Below are 27,635 nucleotides of genomic sequence, written 5' to 3' on the forward strand. Positions count from 1 at the left end.
TTTTTCATCACATTTTTCAATTTATCATATTATTCTAACACAGGGCTAGCGGTATTTTCGCCATTATATAATACCGGTAGGTATACCGTGATTTAGAAACCGGTAATTACCGAAAATACCTTATATATTTATAAATTAAAATTTTTATAATCATAATAATAACTAATATAGTTTTTGAAATAGATGTAGGTACTATTTTCCTAGCTTGAAAGACATCTAAATTCATCGAAAGTACGGAATAGCGATAACTGAGGTAGCTGTAAGCTAGTATGTCACCATCTATGTCTACATTTAAACAAGTCGTTTATGTAAACTGATTAGGATCTATATTAGTAAGATATGATTAGTTATAGGTATGTTATACTATGCCAATGTATCATTCTCTAAAAATAAGGTTTATCATGCTTCAACTTTAAAATCGTTACTTGTAAAACTATATTTAAAAACAAATTAATGAAATTTCAATGTTCTAGGTCTGAAAATGTCACCCAAGTATATGGTCATTGGTGTTATAGCGCTTGTTTTGATTTCCACTGATTACTTATGTGGTTCGGTTGGAAGTGTGGAAATCACCATGGCTCATAAATCTTGCAAATGTTTTAACATAACCGATGACAATGAATCGGTGAAATGTCAATGTGCTCACAGCGAACTCGAAACAATTCCAAATGATCTGCCTACGCCTTTGCACATTTTGTAAGATTATAAAATGTCTTATATTTGAACACGTATACATATAGGTACTCATATGTATTTTTGTTTTAAGGATGATTCGAAAGGCTGCAATAGAAAAATTAACAAAGGATTCATTCACTAACTACAAAAAGAGCCTTACAGACATGTAAGTATACTATACATAATAATATATTCTAAATACAAATCATAATATTATATTAATACACTATTATAGACTATAGTATATTATATTTATTAAAACTATATCTATATTCTACGTATATAATTATAGGTACAGTTATTAATAATAATTATTCATTATGCTCTACATTGATTTTGGAGGCAACAATAAGCTCGGGAGATCGGTTTTCCGTATACCGATGAGGGTTTTCTTTTAAATAATTAATAGTACTAGAACATTTATCGTAACCATAAATATTATATTTATTAAAAGTTTAGACCAAACTCACGATCCGAGATGGAATCGTTTAATCATATTATTTATTACATAATAATTATTCGCTGGAAACAAATAACGAAGTTATAGATTGTGTAAATTCAAAAATTTTAAGAAAAACCGCGCCAATTGATATTGATAATCAGTACCTGGCACCTGCAAACTGTATATAATAATTACTCACTTTTCATAAGGACTACAGTATTCTTAATTGTATTATATAATAAAATTTAATAATGTATATTAAATATAAATCTTGAGATTCTAGCTATTCCTAATAAATTAAGCATTGCATTTAATTTAATAACAAATTATTGATATTCTGAACAGTTCCCGATGAAGTCAGTACAAATTTGTTTTCTAATCAGAATGTATCGATGAAGTCGAAATAAGCCTTTTTTTAAAAATAAAATGTATCAGTGGAATCGATAATTCTCCATCCATCCATCGTGACAATCGTAACTAGGTCACTTCTTCACTTATACTGCAATTATTGTTTGTAAATCATAAAATATATGTATTATCATTAAATACGAAAAAAAATGCATGAAAAGTGTTACAAATTTGAAAACTGAGTTCCACTGGTACCTGCTCACGGATGATGGTTACCTTGACTAGGAAAGCTCGGTTGGGCGTAACACTTTTACCCAAGATGGAGTAATAAAAATTAAATATCGAAAATATAACTAATGGATTAATGTGATAGTGACTTGATAGTTGATAACAATAATCAGATAGTATAGTAATAGATAATAATTTGTAAGTTGTAACTATAAAGGAAATTTGAATATATATTGCATTTGAAAAGCAAGAATCCACTCTGATCTGAACGTTACAGATTTTAGCTACAGATATTTTTGAAAGTTAATTACGATTTATCACATTATTATAAATTTATAATGTTTTTTAAGAATTTAACGTTTTTATACTTTGTTTTAAGTTTTCATTTTTTCATATTTTATTGATTTAAAAATAAATTTTAAATGTCTAATATTGTTTTATAAATTATTATAATTTTTGTTAATTAAAAAAATTCAACCCAAGTACTACACTGCCATAGATTTACCATTAATTGATTTTCTCTATTGAGAGAAGTTGGGAAATTGACATTTGGAGGAGTTTAACTGTTTTCATTGAGAGTAGAGTTTCCAGATGAATTGTCAAATCATTAATTCTTTTGAATGTTTCAAAATTATTCGGGGGAGCCAATATATTTATAAAATATCGTGTTTATTTGATTTAAACATTTTGTTACACTTAAACTAATTTAATTTCAAGAAATGTATGCTTTGAACGCTCGAAAATATTAAAAGTAAAAAAACTTGTTTAAAATAAAAAAATATTAATTATGACGATAGTTATTCAAAAAAATGTCTACTATATCCATAAATATTAATATATTACACAATCTCACTAGGGCTAGAAATAATAATTATTATACAATTACATATAATAATAGGTATTGATTTAAGTACTATATCAAATTTAATTTTTAAGTACTAACTGAAACATACTGTAAGTTTTTTTTTAATTTTTTTTTTTTTTTTAATATTACAACTGATAATAATAATAATTTGTATTTATTTACAGATCGTTAAGAGATCTAAAAAATTTAGTTTACATAGAAAATGGCATTTTTGATAAGATGGAACGACTACAAACTATGTAAGTACCCACGAATATATGGTATACCTTAGTAATTTTAAGATTATCAGATACGCGTTTATTAAAGCAATTTTCTGATGAGCCTTTACTGTTTTCAATAAGTCCTAAATGTGCTGCACATTAAGAGCAGGATGCTATTGTGGCGTGATTGTTGGTTTTGTCTCAAACATATTGTGTAACATAACAAAAACACTTTAACACTGATCACTTAAGAAAGTGTCCGGAGTGTCATTTTAAAGTTTAATAGTTTTTATTTTTATAAAATTATAATAGAATAATATGTTCTAGATCGATCATCTTGTATTAAATATACCACATATATGTTATGTATATATAGGTAACGTTGTAAAAAATAAAATCCTTAATCCTAATTTAGGAAATAAACATCAATAATATTGCTAAGTAGGTACTGAATGTACTACGAGTTGAAATGAGTACAGTAACTTGTTGAAAATAACTATTTATATATATAATTGACTTACGTGATACTTTAGATACCTAATATTGTTGTCTATAGTTTCAATGTTACCTATATATGTGTTGATTTCTAAAAAAATAAGTACTTACTAAAATATACACATTACTAATGATAATCGGTCGGCACGAACGTCTTTTAATAACAGTTGTTTATATTTCATATTGCCATTAGTAGAGCAAAGATAATAAATCAGAATTGTGCACTCTTTTTAATAAATTCGATTAGTTTCCCTTGGAAGTTCGTCTTACACTCTTACGAAGCGAAAAAAACTAACTTTCCCAAAGAATTTCGAAAGATACAACAAAAAAATGTTTTTATTTCATTCATTTTATTGTTAAAGTTCCGTTACAAACAGGGTCTCTTATAATATTTTCATACACTGTGCTGTGTGCAGTGTGCAGCGTATGACACGTACCGTTACCCAAAGTTTTTTTGTCGGCAATTTTGATTCACCACCAACAAACTGCCTGCACGCGTAAAATATTTCCCTCGGGAGCCAAGAGGTTTGAATTAATCTTTAAATTGACTGACTTAATTGAATCTTTAACGGTAAGTAGATTTAATAATAAAAAAAAAACACACACACAAACGCCCACACGTATATATTATATTTTATACTCATATAATATAATATGTAGGTGTAATATCAAATATGTGTATTTCCTTTGAGTATTTCATTATCAAAACTTTCTCCCTCAAACTTCAGTGTGTACCTACCTATTTTAGTTTTCAGACGAAAGTAGCTCACACAATACGTCTATTCGATGATTTATTTGATGTTTTTCTATTCTTTTTTTTTTAAATACACATTATAGTTGGCACTTGCAGGTATCCTCCAATGATCGATTGATAAACATTACTAAAACAAAAACTTTAGTGTTTGGTTTATTTTTCATGAGGCTTTTAAACTGGGTCAGTTTTTGTACATAACCTAACTTAACCTAGTAAAACATTCTTGGTGAAAAATATCATTTAAAATAGATAATAAACTATATTATTCAGAATAATTATACCTATTATTAGTGTTACTATGTAATGATTAAAAGTTCTATTGTATAATATTTATTTTAAAAGTTGATTATACTTTTTTGTTCAAACTCTACATATACTTTAAGATTTATAGACATTATTTTTGTTATTGAACCAAATGGCAAAATCAATAATTTATAAGTACAACTTATAACTTTGTACCTAAACCTAACACAATACTATACTAATATATTGTGTGCACAACTATATCATACTATATATTATATTATATTATACATTTATATGTTAGTGGAATTTGTAGAACGATTACAACTACGTATTATTTTTATTTATTTTTAGATTACAATCCATGTGATTTATGAGATTTTATAACTTTAAAATCTACGTTTTTAAATTGAACGTCCATATTTTACGTTTAGATAATATTAGGTAAGATATAATAAGATAAAAATAATAAACATAACATACGAATTCATTTCTTCAAATATTACATAACAATAAGTATTCCAATAAAATTAGATGATTCCTTTAACAGTAAGTGGGTACTACTCTCGAAAAGTGTTTAATCAACGTTTTTGGAAAACATCCATTTTAAATTTCAGAAGAACGTTTTTCTAAGAATTTTGACATATTGCATAATTCCAATTTCGAATTAGTGCATACTCAATTAGCTATAAATTATGAGCATTTAAAATTTAAACGAGATGAGTATCTGGGTACTGGGCCAACATTTTGAGAGGTATAAATGTATAATTTTACCACCACTAGCTTACTCTACCCTAAACTAACAAGTTATGACTAAATAACTACTCGTTCGAAATTTGATTTATATATAATATATTATGTATCCCAGAAAAATATGTTTCGTATGAATAATATATGAAATTAAAAATGGACGTTGTTATTCGAAAAAATAAAAAACTTAATACATATTTAAACGATACAATATAAATAATAAATTATTAAAAATATAATTTAAAAAAATAAAAAATGTTGTTCTGCAATGAATTTTATTATAAACTATTTAATTTATGTAAAATAACATTTTCATAAACGTTAATATTTTTTGAGATAATGAGCATTTGTTGCTGAAAAATCATCTTGTATATTTCATACGGTTCAAATAGTTTGCAAGTCACAAATACATTTCTGTCCGTATTTTTGGTAATGATAAAGTCGATTTTGCAGTTTCTTAAGCTATTGTAAAGAATAATTGGAATTTCGACAGAGACACTCGGTAAACGATTCGTCCGACGCCAATCAAAAGGATATTATTATTATAATTTAATGCTCGGAACACTTTAATGCTTAGTTTTAGTCATCTAAAAAGTGTTATTCTGAAAAGAATCACACCGTGTTACCGTACAATACGTTATACCTATATATTATATTATATTCGTTATATTTACTCTCGCGAAGCGTAAATCTTTCAACGCAGAATCTCGATATATACTTTTTTCAAACAAAATAATAATCTTGCACAATATTTAATGAGAAAGTTGATTTATATATGTATATAAATTATTTATTTTTAATTACAACTGTTTATTTCTTGTTTTTTCTCACCTTCTTGTAGGGGGGGGGGGGCAAAAAAAATTTACTGTGGTAAAACGTTATCTATATGAGTGATGTTATTTGCAGTTATACCAATGACGTGTATCTTATAATATAGTATATATATATATATATATATTTCTATTTTTAAAATTTTTTCCGACCATCTTTAATGTAATGCGTGTTTGACGTACAAGTACCTTCAGAGTAAATCGACTGTGTTCGACACTTGCACTTTTAAACATCCATATTTGTATACCTGGAAACGTCATATTTTTAATAGGTTCTTTTCAAATTATTTTAGTTGACTTTGCAAAGTGCAAGTACACGCGTTCAGTAACATATTATTGTGTTATTATTTATCAGTTACCACTATCACATTTGAGTAGGTATTTAGTAGTATTATTACTATCATTGTTCATAACTTGTATCATAATAAACTTATGATTTCCATTTTTCCACAGTAAAATGTTATAATATGCATATTATACGTCATAGGTTGTGAGTAATTTAAATTAAACTATGCATTACGATAGCATAAATTAAAACCAGTGGTCATGGGTAATTTGGTATTTGTAATCCTTTTATGCAGGGAAAGACTAGGAAATCATTTCAGATGTGACAGGCATTTTGACAAGGGTTTCTGAAAGAGTTGTAGATTAACCTCATATAATATATGTTACATCTTAACATAAAGGAAGATTTTTTTTTCTGATAATAGCAGTAATCAATCACTGTGCCCAAAGTGGACATATATTTAAATAATAGGACAGTTCTACTTATTATATTTTGAGCATAAATCTATATAAATTTAATTAATGACAATTTTTCAACTGCAACATAAAATATACATTTTAAAGTACTTAAATTGAGCATATTTTTTAGTGTTTGTTTTCAACTATATATATATTTTTTCATATTTAAATTATACACGGTAGGTACCTACTTACTAACTTACACATAAAACATAATTGCATGTGAAATTTGATTATTTTTTATAAAGTACCTATAATGATTATTTATTATACCACTCTTGTTTCAAATCTGAAACAAATCAAAATAACACTCAAGTGAAATATCTTAGATCTTTTGGTTCGACTTAATTTAAAATCTGAGTGGTGAGCATAAGCATGTGCACGGTCACGGTGTGCATTTTTTATAACTGTTTTCGAATATTTTATTAAATCTTCGAGAGATTAATTTTAAGGTAATACAAATATTATCATATTATGTGAATTTTCGTTGATTACCCCATCAAAATTAAGTCTCAAAATAGTACACGTTTTTAATATCAAGCTCTTATTTAATTATATATAGATATAATGGCAAATAAATCAAATCTTCGATGTATTTTTACGCAGACCAACTGATATGCATTATATTTTATAATAATAATAAAAAAAAACAACAAGGTTTATCATTTTTCAAAAGCGCCATATAATATACCTACTTAATATGTATCGGTATTTAACGCAGTTTATCAAACAAAATATGTCAGGAGATAACTCGTAATAATATATCATGTAGCAGCGACTTTTGTTTTTAAAATTTAATAAATATACGTACGATGATTTATCGAAACCAAACACTATACAATAGCATGATGATAAATGTTTTTTATTTTTCTGTTCCAGTGCTATTCGTAACGCTCCGAACCTTAAGGTGATTCTCCGACGCTGTTCAACGTGTATTTGCCTAAGTTGACAATCTGTAAGTAAACTATATGGATACCTATATGATATATTATAATTTATAACAGTATAACATAACCGTAGTACGAGTAAACAATTTTTCTTTGTAAGCCCGGATTAAGACTTAAATTCTAAGACCCAGTGGCCGAAGCTTGGTTGTAATTTGTAGTAACTGGTAGGTAATGGAATACAAAATACAGTCTTGTCCCTATTTATATGATTGAACATTATATTGGGGATAGCTTTAAAAATAAAGCTTCATAATTTATAATCCACCAATAATATCACAATTAATTCATTATGCACATTACACAGTAAGTACGTAAGAGTAATAAATGATAATATTACTCTTATTAAATTTAAACTCGTTTTTATTACTACTTTAATATACTTACATAAAATATTACTTAATATATAATAATATGACGACACAGCACTATAACACTGAAAAGCATATTTTATCAACACTGGATATATAATATCTGAGTATATCATATTATTATGTTGATTAAAATCGTATAATTTAAATGTTACAATTTGAGTTGGCAAACACACGAGATTTAACAACTCTAGTCTCTATAATCGTAATCGGTTAGCAAATTTCCTAGCAGCATGCAGTACGCACTATACAGGAGACGGGCGACAGTCGCGGTCGCGCGTCGTCCCAATATTTATTATTATTAATTACTTTATCAAGACGACAGCTGATTTCCAGAATTAATTCCAGTATTCTAATTGTGGTGCCGGGTGCGGGGTGAGGCGGGTCATTCCACTAAGCACTGTGCGAGCCGTCCCCCACCTAGCCAGTAGAGCGGCTATATACAACGTAGTCATGTACCCGGCGGCCCGAGGCAGTACATTTGACTGCCTTGGCTGGCGTTTTGCGCATGCGCCGTTCACAATATTGTACGTGTTAACGCCGCACACCCGTATACCCTCTCCCGTGCATTAACATAGGCCACGCCGGCAACTGCCTCGTCGAGTGTCGATGTCGAATCTCTAGCGGTGGCGGCGCAGCACGGCGCGCGCCGGTCGCAGGATTAAACTCAAACGGCAAGGTTATTATAGTTTATAAATTAAAACGTTCCTGCGACGTGACTACGTGAGCCATTCTCCAGTTCCATGCATGTTGTGTACGAAAAAAAAATTAATATTAAATATAAATTTAGGTAAATAGAATTATGAAATTATGAAAAACTAAAAAGTAAAAATTAACTAAAAATATTGCACCCTGGGCCTTTGTGCTTTTGGTGGCCTATGGCTAAATCCGCCCCTGGGTATATGTATCTGGTTTAATTAATTTTGACCAAAATAGGAACTTAAGTGATAAAAATATTCGATACAATAATAATTATAATCGTTCTGGTCCTCGTCTTCCTTCAGGGAAAAATATTATATAAATATTTTAAAAACAGAAAATAGTTGAAAACATCGTCTATATAGTTGTGACTTAAGACACAGCTTACGATACTATACCTCTACAGATGGTTATAATTTTTCATTAATTTTGCATGTCTTAATATGTAATATTTGTAAACTGTAAAAAGTACAAACGACAACTTAATTAAATTTCAAGCTAACAACTCTATAATATGGGACCTTTACATAAATAGGCCCTGGGGACGCAACCCTTTAACCTGAACCTGAATGGCTGGATAATGGATATGCAGGTTATGTGTCAAGGGGGGAAATGAAATCGGTCGTTAAATGAGCGTATAACAATTTCGTATTTCCACTCTCGGCGATGATTGTTGGCACATGGGTTGGTATGGTGTATAGGTATATTTACACATCTCATTCTCGTCCATTTATATATATATATATAACATGTAAGTACCTAATATTATGTTTTATTTGAAACGCAACGTAAATTATAATAACGTTATATTTTGTTTTGTGGAGCAAAGTGAAAATAATATATTTTAACGTTTACGGTGACACACTTTTTTTACGATATTACGATAGCCGCGTGAGTGGGCCGAACGGGTTGAATGTCTGGGAGTGTTGCTTATTATATTATATAGTTAAGGGTTAAATTTAACGTGACACCCATAACCACGCGTTTATGTCTCACTACCAATATAATCATCGTAGTAATAATACGAAGCCGATGTGGTCACATGTATGTAATATGTGTGTGTGCGCGTGAACTCGGTTGTATTGTCGACTAAATTATTATGGTTTGTAATAAACACGAATAGAGGATAATAATCGTCGGTAAAGATACTGATATTCTCTGGTATATACGTTTCAACGTTTGTAACCCGTAAAAGTAAACACCGGGTGTCTCAGAACGTTTGAAGTCCTCATCAGTCTTCTGCGGCTCTGTCTAAATTTTAGGACATATACTTGGCCTATATTTCAGTACAATATTTTATTATGGATTTGGCCGTATAGTGTTGATTAGGAAATTAAAAATGCAACTTTAAAATATAATCAACACTTATCGGTCCTGTAAATAGGAATACAATATCATCATTGATTATATTATTTTGTAGGTATATAGGTAGTTCATTTGTATAAGCAACGTAATAATTGTTTTTTTTTTTAGGTTTTTTGAGGTTTTATGAATGTACCTACTGATTTTTCAATTGTGTGTTTTTTTTGTTGATTGTACCCGTTTTAAAAAAGAAAATATGCTTTGCTATTCAACTCTGAGAGTGGTGGATTCTGGTAGAAAATTTTATTTAGTTGGTACTTAACTAAAAATATTTTCAGTAATTTTCGTGATAATCAGTAGAAAAAAAAATAAATTATGGAATGACGGGAAATTTTACGCAAAACAAGTGTTTTTAAAAATCTTTATCTTGTAATTAAAAGATAAATAACCGTTTGAACGTTTTACCAGAATTTACTAGACATGATATAATTTTAAAAATATCACTTTTTGTGCTATTTATAGAAATTTGAAATTTTCTACATTTTTTGATTTACCTATGCATGATATAATAAAATTTTCGCCTGCGAATAAAACACCTCGAAAACAACGTTTTTTGTTATTTTGTTGTGGTTCACAATTATTATTCACGGGGACTTGAAACTAATATTATAATTTAATAAACAAAAATACATAATGGCATTTAAAAAAAAATATATTAATATTAATTTAAATACCATGAACATATTCATACCGTTCTACGACAAATCGGTATTGACTTTAAAAAATTAACAATGGTATATTATGATATAAATAATAAATATTTACTATTATAATAGTTAATCATAATATAATAAATGCAAAGTTTTCGACAACGATTAATTCATCCAACCGTATAACTCACAGACTACCTTTATAGTAAAATAAATTGCTGTATAACTTGGTAATTTAGGCTGACATATCGTCTCCGCTCAGAACCGTTTTTCAAGTGTAATATGATTTCGAATGTATTACACGTCCATTATACAGTTACTTACTCAACAACAAGCTGTGCACTCGACGCATGAAACTTATTATGTACAGCTGCAGTGCAGTCGAAGACAAACACTGCCTCCGTGAAGTTACTATCTATAAACTGAAATCAGTCCAAAGGCGTATCCAGGAGGTAGGGGGGTAAGGTTATGTTAGTATAACTATGGGCTAGGCTAGAATAACAACATTTTCATTAATAAAATCATTTTCTGTTAAAGTTTGTCATCATTTTATTGTCAACCCCCACCCCTCCAAAAAAAAAAAAAAAAATACTGGATATACCATTGGAAATCACTATACATAGTAGAGCTGCGTTCTACTATGTTAAGGTGGTCCAACCTTTTATAGTTGTTGGGCCAATTTACACTTTCATACAAACATTGGGGCCACCAAAAAAAAAAAATTATATTATTATATATATTTTATTTTATTACAATCATATTATATAATGCACAAATCATTATTTTACAGATTAATATTGACATATAGTTAGGTATTAGGTTACACGAGTCGTCCAAGTTACAATATTGCAAAGGGTCTTATGACAAACCGACAATATTTTTGGTACAACAAAAAACTGTTATTTCTTTAATAATATTTCAAAAAACTCCCTGATTTTTTTTTCCATTAATGCATACATAATATTATATATATTAATTTACTGTGGACTATACAGAAATCGTAGAAAAATGGTTTTCAATACATTTTTTTAAAATCTGTACAAGTTATTTTTTTTTAAACTAAAATATGTAATTTGTTCAATTTTGAAATAAATAATAACGTAATTTTTGAACTTGAATATTATCGTGGAATTATTCCTCATCAAAATAGTAACTATAGTAACTACTTACATATAAAACGCGTACGATTTATCGACATAAATGATAGTGTGTGCGAAGTGCGAACGTGAACGTTTCCCTCCGCGGAACTCGATATTTGATGAAAAACCGTTAAGGTGTTTTCCGAGGCACACTAATCGAGGGAAAACTGCCGCCATTTACGCACTCATATGTGTGTTTTTGCGCGCGTGTGCGTTGCGTACCTATGTTATAATATGGTCGTAAATGTAATATTTCATTAGAATTTCGATTGAACAAACGCAGCTGCGGTTGTAATTTTTCAACGTATAGGTATATAGTAGTATAATAATATTATAATATAAACGTATTGGAGGTACGACTTTGGTGCCTATATCACATTAATAATTGTTTGAAGTGTGCGTATACTTACCTGCTTGAATCGTTTTAAATGTTTATTGTTTACGTATAGATGGGTGGGTTATACGACGACGACGACGACGTACACTATATAATTACCTCTATAGGTATATATATATATATAGTTACGCATGTATGTGAAATGACATAAGCACATAACTATATAATATATTATATACCGACTATACAATATATAGGTATACGCGGTACATTAAATTCGGTTTTGAATTGTGTTTACCAGTTTGTTTTTAATTACGCCGCGCGCCACATGGTTGGTTTCTGAAGAGCATAATATTAAAGTGATTTTCCGACCCCACTTGGAAATTCTAAGCGCGTAATTCATCGGCGTCTGCGGTAGGTATATGTTTGCCGTACATATATAGTAGGTAACCATCAAATGAATGTAAACGGTAGATTTGAAAAATGATCCGCTCCTTGTTGCAACCACGGTATATGTATAGTAATGAAAAGTAGATATTACATATTTATTATATTGTACAATTTCAGGGATGACTTTCATAATTTCTTTGTCTTGACGTTGTGTTCGCCCAATTTTAATGGATATTTTTGCAAAATATCGTATCATACGCAATAATAATATGTAATATATTACGACAATAATATAGTATACAGTGTGGTTAATTCCATATATGATCATACATTGTAAAATTATTAAAATTTTTAACTCGAATATGTACCGCAGTGGCTAAGGAGGCTATAGCCCTATTGACTGTGTTGACCTTAGAATTTTATCAAGATTAATAAAAAAAATTTAAAAAATGTAAATAAAAACATATTGTATTTGTATACTTAGCCCCCCCCCCCTTCCATACAAAATTCCTGGCTACGCCACTGATGTACCGAATACTTTTATAGTACTACCGCAGGGTAACACTATTGGACTACAGTGTGTGTTTGAAATTTTGAATAGCTAACTATAAAACGCTATACTTCAAATACAATTATATCTAAGAAAAAAATCTACGCGGCGGTCGTAAAGTAAAAAAAAAAACGGCTAAATCTTACAATATTTTGAATAAAAACAGTCTCAGAAATGTGAAAGCTATGAAATGTCTTATAGTTAGATTTGTCACGACGTGCAAGAAATCGTACACAAGGGCACTTCAGAGTCCTTCGGGGAGTATTTACAAAGCAAACATTGGTGCTCTCATAATTTATACCAAAAGTACAAATAATAAATCGCTGAAAGATTTATGGATAAAAAAAACTGTTGATTTCACTTTGAGAAATGTAATTTCATTTGTTTATGTTCGTTAGATTTTTAATTTCCACGATGTCTACGAAATCTGTGCAATTTATCGTTATTCGGGTACAGCATAGTTTTACTGATTTTTCTCGAACAATTAGTTTATTCCAACGATACGAATTTTGAGACGTCGTCTTATTTTAATTATTATTGCGTCACAGATTTAGTTAAATTTAACAATACAATGTTTTACTAATTAGTAAATCACAGATATACTAAAACCGTAAAAATAAATTATAAATTTTAAGTTATATCGATTATTATTGATAGGTATATCTAGTTAAGCGTATGTTTATATGTATATTGTACATATACCCAGATGAGGTAAAAACACGCATCAAATCGTCGCGTTTATGGCCTCGAATAAAGAAATTATATCTTAAACTTTAAAGCAATTAATACGAAGATAAAATGTATGCATTTGTAGATTAAATAAGTACTCAAGAACTACTTGACCGATTTTGTGAAAATTTCAAATTGTTCTTAGATATATTAGGAAAATATCAATAACCACACGTTCGATCCAAGTGCTATATAAACTACAGGCAAATTGTCTATCTTGATCGAATTACTCCACAAAACAAAGTACACCGATACCGATTTTCCCGTGAGCTGAAGTACACTAAAACCAATATTGCATCTGTGCAGTGCTATATTTTATATTTTTCAATAGCAAAGTCAGATTATACAGCTAAAAACGAATGTTGGTTTATCCATAGTTAATATACTCAACAAATATTGGACCGTTTTCAATACAATTTATATAACATATACATTTTTATTTATTCCTTGACACTTGGATGGTGTTTAAAGCTTATTTTTCAACCTCCATACCTAGAAATATATATGGCTAAAAGGCCACATATAAATTTTTTTTTAAGCTCACAAAAAAATAAAATGTTTTGTTTATTTAAATGATTGCCATTGGTTATACACATAATATTACTATTATAATTGTGTATGTAGTAGAAATATTATGACGTATACATTTTTTTACAAATATATTTGTAGCAAAAACCAATATTTTTCACGGGAAACGTAGGGCTAGTATGCAAATAAATATACTTACACACACTTTGTTCCTTAAAAAAAAAAACTATTAAATATTAAGTATTAATTATGCTAAATCATAACAGAGAAATAATATTGTATTTATTTGTAAGATTAACCATACAAACGAACTTAAATGAGGTAAACTGGTATTCTTAATATACAAGGTATAACAGAAAGACTTGAGGAAAAAAAAAAATTATGCTGCTTAAACGTATGAAAAAAATTGTTAAAATTATATGATGAGTAAATAATTTAAGAAATATATACTCATGTCAGCAAATTCCCCAACAAAAATATTTTGAAAAAAGTTATTACGTTCCAAATTAATTTAATCAAAAAATATAGATGTTTTAAAAAATTCTAAAAAAAACTTCTATTGACTCAGATAAACGTTTTTACAATCAAAATTGTTCTTATAATCAGATTCACAAATTGGCTATTTTGAATACATACAAAACAATTTAAATTTATTTTTTGTATAATGTATGTGTAGCGCAAGTGACTATAAATTATATATGTATATATAAAAAAAAAATTTAATATTGATTAGAACAAAAGTTATTCCAAAAGCCAGTTCTATATGTTACACCCTGAATAGTGACGTTGTGACACTAACATAATATTATATAATAATAATAATAATAATATGATAATCTTAAGCATATTATACAAATCAAAAGTGTTTACAATGTTTCTTTACCTACGATGTGCACCTGAGTGTATATCTACGTTAATGATAAGAATATACCTACTATGATACATTTATAATTAAAAATGTTTTTACAGAAATGCATTTGATATAATATTATATTCAAGCACACACTGGGTAGTTAAGGACCCCTTAAGTTTAGATCTTAACATAAAGTAAAATGTATATTTAATTAAAGCCAAAGTAGTCAAATGTCATTAGAAAAATATATCTAAAGTTAGATGTCTTAAAACTTACTTTGCCTTTACTTTTTTCGAGTATTAGTTCTATTTGCTTTCAGTCATTCTCAATACGAATATGGCAGAGTAATAACTTTTAAGCAACAATATTGTTTTTCTTGTGAACAGGACTTCCCAAACACGTGGTATATAATATATTTACATATTTTGCATAGGTTAGTAGGTGTACTGTGTAAGTATATATATATTATTCTTTACACGGAATCAACCCACTTTCATTTACTCTCGAAATAAACGTCAAACAGCGTGCGATTAGACTTATATGTATATTATTAGATATATTTATTACTATCATTATTTATATTATATCTTTATCACTTTTTGAAGATGTATCGGTTATTTTTGTGTTGCATTAGCTTTATGAAAGTTGCAGTTAGGTATGTACATATAATAAGAACAGTGCATATTATTCAATAAAACTTAGATACATTTTGTTTTTTGAAAATAATGAGCTATTTGAAGATGATGCATAGCGGTCAACTGCAACCGCTCAAACCGATCACTAGGTATATTTTAAATTTTAAATTGTAATAAAAATTCACGTCTCCCCCCCCCCCCCTTGATGAAATTGCTGGCTATGCCCTTACATTACATTTTTATTTGTTTTATTATATTATTATTCTCTATACCTACCCAAAATGGTCCCTCGTACTATACTTTCGTTTCCACGCTACTCATCTGGACCAGCCGAGTGGATCATACAGGTGGACGATAATACGAAATTAAAGGGGCTAATGGACGTCTCCGAAACGTTAAAATATCGTTATCGGCTATGCGTGGACGACTTTTGAATTCTAAATACCATTTTCCGATTGATTTCTTGAATATTTGTATCGCTGGCTTCGAACGGATTACACATTTTTATTGGGGTATTACATTACCTAAAGGTACTATTTAGGCGTATAGGTACTTACTGTGACGCGCGTGCGTGTCATAACATCGTATTGTTAAATTCAAAACGTTATAACCACGATAACCACAACAACGATTTGACCCGTTATGGTTTTTGTAGACCGACAGGTCGAGTCGATCCTGCCCGTGACAGCTTCGAGATAGCGAAATGTTATATAATATTATAATATACAACAACACAACGAGAAAAAAAATAAGTTATCTCTAAGACATTAATCGAGTGAAATATAATATTACACATGTACCACGTACAGTGGTAATATACCAGGTATAATATAATATAGACCATACATAGACGTACATTGTACGTGTATCCGTAACGTGTAAGAGATATCTACATAATTTGTCAGTGCCTTATAATTTCCGCAGTATTCCTCAGTTATATTTTTTTACATAAGCTGTTATCTCTCAATTTTTTGTTCATTGTTCGCTGACAGTTTAAATTTGTAGCGCTGTATTAAATATATTCGACAAATCCTTCCGAATGTCTAATGAAATAATATTTAAAGTTTATCTAATATTGTCGTTATACACTGCAAAAAGCTTAACTTTAAATAAAACAATATTGTGCACAAGCCACGTTTCCTCTTTCGTTTTATTAAAGTACGATAAACCACTAATACGGTTTGTATATTTTGACGACACGTTTACTACAGTAGAAAACTTAAATGTATGAACACCTACGTTTATAACTTGTCAGACTTTATTAAATCATGTTTGCTACAGGTGTAACTCTATAATAGTGATTGATATATTTACCTGTAACAAAATCTAAAAGAAACCTTTGTATGTCTCAGCTTGAAAATGGTAAATTGTACGGGTCTTACGTAAATATAGTTTAATTATTTAAAAAAGTATGGTTGAACCACATCGAAATTGGTTTAAACTTAAAGATCATTATATAGCAGAAAAATGATCGACTTATGATCAAAACGTATGTACAATGAAGGTACCTACACCTCCTTGGTAAATTAAATTTTCAATCATTCCGTCGTTCCTGATTTCAATGACATGCATGGTACATGTTGTTTATATAAATTCGTAAATAGCCTTATTGGCTGGGATTCTTGAGTCACAATAAATTTTAATGTTCCTACACATCACTGGAAAGTATTTTTCCTGCCGAATTATTACACGCCATTATCATGAGCCGTCAAACTATCAATCCACTGAATCCTACCCAAATATAATTTGCAATAACGTAAATATTATGTAAAAACTATAATCCATCGTTTTTATGTGAGAGTTGTATGGGTTGTATGCATTCATTAATTTATGTGGAACTTGATTAATCGTGACACATTCTAATGCACGTGACTATTTGAATTTAAATACATTTTGTTTATAAACTATACTATGTACAAGGCAGTCTGGTTTTCACTATAATTCTGTATTTTGCAGTTAACGAGTTGTTTTCCGACTAAATAACTGACACACGGTGCATTGTGCCCGCCCCCCCCCCCCCAAAGAAAAGTCGAATTATAAAAATAATTTTATCTACATTTTCGCTAAGACGTAATTATCTTCTGGACACGACACGTGCAACTTGAAAGAAACCGTAGGACACACTTCGGGTTTGGGGTACAACTGTAGTCGCTTATTTATTAAACAAAAAACATTATTAACATATTATTATACCTACCACTAAACAATGGAATTGTATAGATCAATGTAAATTACCTATATATCTGCGCCAGTGTATTTGTGAGATTTAAGTTTTAGTACATTGTACATATTATAGTAACAACCTATAGGTACAGTATACACATATTTCTTTCTTTGACATGTTAATATTTGTTTAACCACTCTTATATTAGGTGTTAAATAATCAAGATTTAACACCAAATTTTCGTTTTTATGGTGAAACCTTGTACAACTATAATTTTAAAAAAATAATAAATTCTTATTTTTTTTTGCACGCACATTAAACACAATAAATACTTGATAAATAAACGAGCAAACTTTTACACAAATTAACTACATTTACAAATAACTACCTGGAATGTTGAGCTATATTTGTACCTATACAAGAAGCTAATAAAAAAAAAAAAAACTATCTGGAATAATAAATAAATAGGTAGGTATAGCGTTTACTGTCGTTGACTATCAAATGATGTGTATGTACTGTGCAGCGTAGTAACAATAATTATAATTTGTATTAAGTCTTATTTTCATATTCAAAATATACCTATAGAATTAATTTGAATAAGCATAATGGTGACAAAAGGTTTTTACAGTCATATTTTTTTTTAGAAGGTCGTATAACAAAACTTATTTGATAGCTTTCGTGTCCACCCATAAGAGATGGAATACAATTATTGTAAATAAAAGAAAATATATTGGTGGTGATATTATGTCTGAACAATACAGTTCAAATGAATAGATATTAGATAAATACAATACATGTTGAATATATTTAAAAAAATATTACAATCATTGGTAAGGTAAACATTTAAGGAAAAGTATTTTCAAAAGAATACTTAGCATCGACAAACATGATTTTTGAAAAATGACCTAATATGTATTTTCAATCAACATTTTATACTTGTTCAAATATCAAATGCTTATCTATAGTTTATGTTTAAAAAAACTAATACATATTTTGAAATACATATGGATGACAGCAAACTAATATATTCACCGCTTATATTTTATATTGTATTATTCTTATATTGCACATATTTATTCTTAGTTTCTATTTATAGTCAATCTTTTAAAAAGTTGTTACCCTTGTCACAAATACACATCAACTACATGGCATGTCAAAAGAAATTCAATATTTTTAATAAAATATTATATAAGTGGCTGAAGTCCACTTGGCACCTAATTTATGGGATAAACATTTAACTCACTTCACCAAATTTATAGATCATAGACATGTTAATAAATAATAAAAATAACGGTCTTCTTTTAAATGGTTAAAAACATCAAAAATATGTTAAATCATTTTTGCGTATGTGTAGATGCGTTTGACAGCGCAGAAGACAAATGTGTTGGATATTAATGATGTTATTATTTCATACATTTTTAAATTTTAACTAATTCAAACGTTTAAAAAAACTTAATAATTGATATCTTATTTTTAAAGGCATATAGGTACAACAATAGAGTGTATTTTATATATATGAATATAAAACGTATAAATTATTACATTATTTATAATAGTTAATTATTCATAAAAGCTATTCGTTTTGAATATTTTTTAGTAAAATTTCTAAATATACCCTGGATATAATATAGTATGTAATAAATTCAATCAACGCTTTGAATAAATAATATATAATATATATGCGCATTTAAATTTTTTCATAATCATAAGTTATTAATAATTAATATCAAGATCAGCATTCAGACGAATCAGATAACCTTAGGAAATCGAAAATTCGACAGATACGATATCCGCACGACGGGAATTATAACACATATACCTAACGCCTTAACTGCATCAGGTAATACTTGCTCGGAGGCTCGATTGCTCGAGCACATATTATATTATAATATACTTCACGTTACTCGACATGAATAATTTATAACGGGTTTAAGGACCTAAGTAAAAATCGACGGCATGAGTCGTATCATAAATCAACTATATGTCAGTGATTAGATAAATTGCGACACAATTCGCGAAAGAAAAAAATCATGACAATTTCACAAATACCTACAGTTGCCGGACAATCGGGTGCACCACGTGTTGGATCCACTGTCCATCACCTTTTTAGCTGTTTTCATAAATATTTAAATATAAATAGTTTATACAGATCCCACGTATATTTTTTATTTTAATGACGTTGACTGCTCCAAATGGCGTTACTAAATAAAGTAATTAAAACAAGTGAAATAGAAAAATTATAAAACATAGATATATTCGAGCACAATCAATGGAAAACCTGTTCAATACGTCTTATAGACATACCAACCTATGGAATTTGCACTCCTTTTCAGAATTTGAAAATGTTTCTACTATAGTAATATTATATAATTTATAATTACGCATGTAAAAAACTAATAAAATTAGATACCTACCTATGTTTTTGGCTTCGTATATTAAAATGTATAATAAAGTAATTAACTGCAGTGTCATTATGTTAATGAAAATCGGTCGTGAAAAACAATGTAATCATATAATATTTTATTATTGAAATTGCATTATTCTTATTACACACTACAAGTCGCATAACGCAATAAATTCAAATGAAGTATAAAATCTATTGGTGATCGTTTTAATCATTAATTATACTACCGATAGGTATACAATGTGAAAGACATATTATTTAAAATAATAATAACGGTGATAAATAGGAAAAGCAAAAACCTTTTTAAACGTCACGGATGTATATCCGACAGTTGCCTAATGTTAGTTTGCACGGTATATCTGCGGTAAATAACACAGTAAACGTGTTGGGTGATTTCATGAACACTGTAGGAGAAGTGTAGGTTATTTATGAAAAAGATTTTCCCCCTTGTTATTAGCGGGCCGCTGTCGGGCCGGGTATGGGCTAGTTTTGGGCCTTCGCTAATAGGTAATATATTTATGTACACATTTGTCTACATAATATGTATTAATTGTTTAGTTGTGTTATCTCTCAAAAATTGGGTAACTTATGCTTATGATAGTAACCTTTGATATACTAACTATAGTTAGGTACTATAGTAAGTATAAAATTATGTATTGAGATAAAAATGCAATTGTAATTGTTAGCGAGCGGTTTTGTTTTCAGTTTTATTTTGGGCCGGTTAAAAATTTTGCCCCCTCTCCCCCCTCTTAAAAACTGAGATGACGCCACTGACTGGTTCGAGACGTGTACAACTATAATACACACCGTCTCATATTATATATGGCTCGTACGATGTGCACACAGTTGAAAACGCATATTATTTTGCTTTAAATCGAATTCGACCGCCGTGACACGCGTTATACATAAAATATAATATACCTCCTATGATATTGGTTGTACGAGCGCATAAATAAACCTCCGACAGCACACGCGCGTTGTTTAAATTTTCTGCGTGTGAATTACACACAGTGCGTCGTCCATACATTATTATTGAACGAATAGCGCGTGTAATGTAATACGAAAATACGAAAAATGAAAACATTTTGTTATTGTTATGGTGGGGTGGAAAAAAAAATACCTCACCGTGTAGGTACGTCATCGTAGTCCGTGTCGGTCCAGCGAATCGCGACGCCCCCGCCGTAGACACATCGCACACACATAATAATATTATCGTCCGTATAAAATGTTGTATTATATATTATTATTGTAGTGATGCCACACAAACGTCTACACAGCGATCGTTCGTCTGTCGTAAGTTACGACTCATAATTCATAAACCGTATTCTACGACCACTATATACACTTATCGCAATATATTTATTACACTCCGCTAGGTTTTCACAATATCGGTTTTCATCTCCTATCGCTTTTACTGCAACAACAATATAATATAATATGCTAGTGCTTTGGGTCGTACCGACATTAATTATTATATTATACGCGTTTAGTATTTTTGTATTATGAGCGCCATCGTCCGCGTCAATAACATCGATCCGATAATTGATATTTTTTCCTTCTGTAGTTTACCGCTGTTGTTTAGTCCTACAATTGTCGTTTTTGCTTTATTACCCTCATCGTTACGATAGTTAATATAATACGATTGCAACAGTAAACAAATTATTTACACAGCATAAAAATGTACCTGTTTCGTCGGTGTTACAATTTCGTATTTTTTTTTAATTTTAAATTTTATAATAAAATCAGACATATCCAGTTTTACATTAGGATCCTCATATTATAATATATTATTTTACTATAGTCTATAATCGTTACTCTTCACTGTGTGTGATTGAAATAAATCATAATAATAAATACGAAATAATTCGATAAACGTAAAAATATTAAGTCCTCGAGTTCATATTCTAAGTAGATAATTGAGTTTGAAGATTAAGGTAAATATCGTCTTGTAAAAATTGTTTTATTGTCTTAGATTTATATTCGTCGCCATCGTAATGTTATACTGTTAAAATGTCAAGTACGTAATATTATGTAATAAACTCGTCAAAGCAGCAACGATTTGTTTTATGCTTGAGGCAATCGAACGAATAATATATACTAATGTAGAATTTTTTTTATTATTTTGAGCCAAATAAGAGACAAAATAACGTAATATCATGGACTTTCCCTATTGCTCATAAAAATTTAAATAATTATAAAAATTGAAACAGTAATTTACGGTCTGTTCAAAAATATAACAATGAGTTAATTTAATAAATTAATATATAATAATATGATACGTAACAGGAATAACATTATGAGGAAATCACTCATCGGTAACACTTCTTAATTATTACATTAATAGGCCTCTACATCATTTGCGTTTTAGTTTGTGCGATGAGTTTTCGGAAGTGTGGTGGTAGAGATAATAGAGGAATGAGTGAATGATTAGGCATGCTTAAATTTTGATGAAAACGTATATAAATCATTTCGGGATACATAGTGCAATAGTATAGTGCAATAGATTGGAATCACTATGAATTGGTCCGACATTCAAGGGTTCAGCAGGACCCCGGATTGCAATTCCATGGGCCAAACAAGCTTTATGATTCATAATTTATCAAAAGTTTGTTACGTAGTAAAATTTTTGAATTTAGAAGAGGACGGAGGAGATGTAATCAAGTATATGCTGATTTTTTTTTCTTAATATGAAGATCCCTGCAGGTCAAATGTTCATCCAATAATATACCTATACTTACCTAAATATTTAATTTCAGTTCAGACAGGGATGGGACTGTTATTCGTAATTAATTCATTTTAACTAAATTATAATCCTGTGGATAGTGTGGTGAAATAATAGTGTTGATTAGAAAACAAATTGCAACCTCAGGTAAACGCCACTGCAGAAAAGATCTATTCCGTAACACAATTTTACAGAAGAACGTATAATCACGTGCTTTCAATATATATAGGTATAGGTACTTCCAACCTGACCTCAATGGCCGTTGAAAGTATAGAAATGTATAATATTATCACCAAACAACCTTGATAAATATTATATAAAATGTTATCGTGAGGTAAATGACTTTGTTCGATCAAGTTCAGATTCAAATTTGTTTTGATAAAATTACAACATTCAAATCAAGATATCAAACTCACGATGATATTTATAGCAACAGTCTTCGAAATCATGTCACATACAAAAGTACAAAACTATAATATTATGTCAAAGGACAAATTTCGTAATCACGCGGTAATCAAAGTAGTCATTCTGATGAAAATAATGCACAAATTATTGTAAATGTTTTTCGAAATGTATAGAAACGTCTTGCAAATCAGTTACCTACAGAAATGTTGATGATAATGTTTTGTAATTTTCAGAAAACCACAACAATTTCAATTAATAATATTGTGATAATGTGATATAAGGATAATTTCATAAAAACACATTATCCAATGTTGTTTAAACATACTCGTAGTGTGGTATAAACACAAGTCATTTTTTTATTATATAACATTTGTAAATAATAAATAAAATACTATTTTACATTTAATCGACTTTTTATTAGGTAGGTACCTATATTATATTATATATTATTCCATTTGTCTAAAGCAAATGTTTATTCATGCAAATTATGCTTGTAAAATATTTATTTCAAATAAATACCTACACACATAGTTTTTTTGTGTAGCTTAAAATTAATTAAATTAATAATTTAATCAGTATCACAGAACACTAAATCATTGAATGATTTTTTTCCTGAATAATTAACTTAATGTGACTATAGTACTATATACACATTTTAAAATGTCAACAGAGTATAATTTCAGTCACGCAACTTGCGTTAATAATATATAGGTACTCTAGTACCTACTCTATAATACTATAATAGTAACAATATGTACATTAAAATGTCACAATAATTCTTTAAAAATAGACTGACATGACTATAGGCACATAATATTGTTCAAAATGTATAATAATAAAATGATTTTTATAGTTGATATATTATTGTTATTAATATTATTATTTTTAATTCAATACAATTCAATGGAAAGTTGTCATCAAAAACTAATATCTTTTAAATGTTGGGGGGAACAATGTGGATGTATTGGTTTTACAATGACGACGTGTGCTTCATTATTATTTTTGTTTTTGTCTTTAACTTCAAGTTTTGGAGCAAAACAATTGTTCTAAACTTCAACATCCCTTGTAGAATCTGGTAGCAACTCGGATCTATATAGTTGGTGATTTGAAAGTAGAAAATTCCCAGTACCTACTTTTTAAAACAATCTAAAAATACTAAAAAAAATTATCAAAAAGCTTGAATATTCACACAACACCGGTTTTGTACATAAATATATGCAAAAATTTAACTATAGACATTTGTAGTTCAAATTTTGAAGAAGTTGCATATTATTCAAACGAAAAATTACTTTTCTTCTCACAACAGTTTTAGTTATTTTGTTGTAATTGAATACGTTCGCCATTCAAAATGATATCGAAAAAAAACATACGGTCTTACTAGAATAACGAAATAAATTATAGAGGCTGACACACAGTTTCCTTTCACAATAGTTTTTCGTGTACAATAATTTATAATTGAATTCAAATTTAACAGATGCCATTGACCTTTAGGTTCCCCGGTTATTTTTGATTGAAATTAAGAACGGAAAATATATTTTTCATAAGTTCATAATATCATATAACAATCAAATTAAATTTCACAAATACCATCCGAATAAAATATTTATAGATTTTCCTTTATTTTTTTTAAATGAATATTTATTTATGCGAGCTTTTTCCGCGTCTTTGACTTATTTTGAATACAGGACACGTATATGACGACCAATTCAAATATATGAATAAAGTATAAGTAACTTCGTTTTAAAATTGAGCAAATTTTACTTCAACAACACAACTTATTTATTGTAGAAAAAGTTTTAAAAAGTTTGAATTATTCCCAGTTTATTGTGATTGTATATCCTCCACTTTTGTTCAATATTATACATACGTGAAAGACATTAATTTATTTTGTTGTGACTCATGACCATATTTTGTGCACATTTTATACAATAACAGTAAGTTGTCTTTATGTGTAGTTTTAGAATTGAGGTAATATGTACAAAACATATTTTTAATAAATTGTACAACTATTGCAATCAATTATTCAAAATGTTTTATACAATTTTTATTTGGTATTTAATTCAATTTTTTACAGAGAAATACTCAATTGTATTTTGAAGGGAGGGGGTGGGTATACTCACTTCTATAGTTTAGATTTTAACGTATATCTACTTTATTCTTGTAACATGTTATAATTTTATGAATGTGTGGTGTGTGTGGGGGAGGGGGTATGTTTATTTGTGTGAGTGATTCATACTCATTCGTATTCAAGAACATACGGGCGGGTGCCGCCACAATATCATATTATTATTCTAATAATTTTACAAATAATAATGTGTGAAAAATTCACATTTTTAAGTATCATATAATTGAAATCGGACTTATAAAAGTCATGTGAACGTACAATTTTTCTGACTTTTTTTGAAAAAATACAACAATAAATATCCAAAAACGAATTTTTTTCTAAGTACAAACTACCTATTGTACCTACGTAATTTGCATATATTGACCCAAAAGGAAACTTTTGACTTCATAGTAAGGTTTTAACCATTATCACCTACCTGCGTAAAAAAAGTCGTATACTTACTCATGATTTTTTTTAGCAATCCATCACTGGGAATACTGGGCTTCTGAGGAAAACTGCGCGGAGAAAACTCAGTTTCTAGATTTGTATATAATTCTTGTCGTAAACCTGGGTTCTGTATACAACCATATAGGTATATTTTTTGTTAAAAGTTGTTTTCCTCTTACCTACTTATCATATGTACTCTGGTCTCTGATAGATATTATTTCTCAGTAATCAATTCAATAGATTGCAGCATAAAATTGTGATTTTTACCAAAGTGAAAAAAAGCTATATTTTTCCATACTATATAATGTATATTTAGTGTGTATTGTATTTGGCAATAGTTTTCATTCGTATTATTGCGTTTTTCTGATTTTTATGTGTACACACAGAAAGTATATTTGGTATAAATTATGATACAATCAGTAATCATATTCCAATTAAAACACACACTATATTATGTAAAACTTATGATTTTAGTCCATCGAATTTCAAAAGTGTATAATATATTGTTTTCAAATAAATAACTTTTAAATGGAAATGCCATTTAATTTTTGAAAGTATTTAATTTTCTAATAACCTATATTTCGGTGAATCTTTAATTATTTATAATTAATCAGGTATTTACAAAGATCAAAGTAGTGAGTAACATAGATGATTGATAGGTTTTCATGTATTTTGTAATATACAGATATTTTAAAATTTTGTAGGAATACATTAATCAAATGGGTTTCAAAGAAGTTTATGAGCACAGAGTTATTTCATTTTGAAGCCATATTTATTATTACCCCGTTGGTCAATATACGAGTACGTCATCTAAGTTCAATAAAACTAGAAAAATAAAGAAAATTAATTAGTTTCTACAACTATTGTTGAAACTATGAAACCAACAGTAATTGCAGAAAGCACTGTTTATTAAAACTATGAAATCACCAATAAAAACATTTTGAAGCTATACTATATATAGTGATTTTTATAATACAACTATACATAAGACACTATTTTTTTTTTTTTTAAATAATTTTTTTAGTTTAAGACACTATTTTTTTGTTGGTGATTATATATTTTATAAATTTTTATAACATTACATTTATTGCAATTTTCTTATCCATATGGGTTGGTAGGTAGGTAGTTATTTTTAATTTTTAATGACAAACATTATTATGAAGTTCATATTTTTGAATTTCCCAAAGTACCCAGCTACCTAGTACCTATAGGCTATAACACAAATGAAACATTGAACAATTGTTTGATTTTATTATTTCAATATCAGCTATGAAGATAACTAGCTTTTAGGTTATAAACTTATAACTTACGTCATATTAAATCCAATTTTTGTTTTATCAACTCTTCTGCAAATGATTTATGATAGTAAGAAAACATATAACTATACGTATTGTTATAATATTATAAATAATGTAATGTATCATTCACAAATAACAGTTATATAGGTATATTAAATAATAATATGATTAAATAAGTATTAAAATATGATTTTTACTTACAAATAGGGAAATCGTTCAAACGGGAATCAAGGAACCACCGCACTTAAGTTTATTGAGGACCAATAATACTTCTCTCCATACAGTGTAAGTATCTTGAGCTTTGTCAAATCATTACAATAGTTAACGGTA

The 27,635-nt window shown here is 28.7% G+C and overlaps 1 protein-coding gene across 1 annotated transcript in view; it reads left to right on the forward strand.

Annotated features, from left to right (window-relative positions):
• The first annotated feature begins 481 nt into the window (after positions 1–481).
• Positions 482–27,635, forward strand: part of LOC100164576 (lutropin-choriogonadotropic hormone receptor-like) — a 72,915-nt gene continuing 45,761 nt past the window's right edge. The window contains exons 1-3 of the mRNA XM_016803612.2: positions 482–696; positions 767–841; positions 27,513–27,590. Coding sequence (XP_016659101.1) covers positions 482–696; positions 767–841; positions 27,513–27,590 — 368 coding nt within the window. The remainder of the gene's footprint in view (positions 697–766; positions 842–27,512; positions 27,591–27,635) is intronic.

This window comes from Acyrthosiphon pisum, chromosome A1 (genome assembly GCF_005508785.2).
Source record: "Acyrthosiphon pisum isolate AL4f chromosome A1, pea_aphid_22Mar2018_4r6ur, whole genome shotgun sequence".
In the NCBI taxonomy this organism is placed as follows: Eukaryota; Metazoa; Arthropoda; class Insecta; order Hemiptera; family Aphididae; genus Acyrthosiphon; species Acyrthosiphon pisum.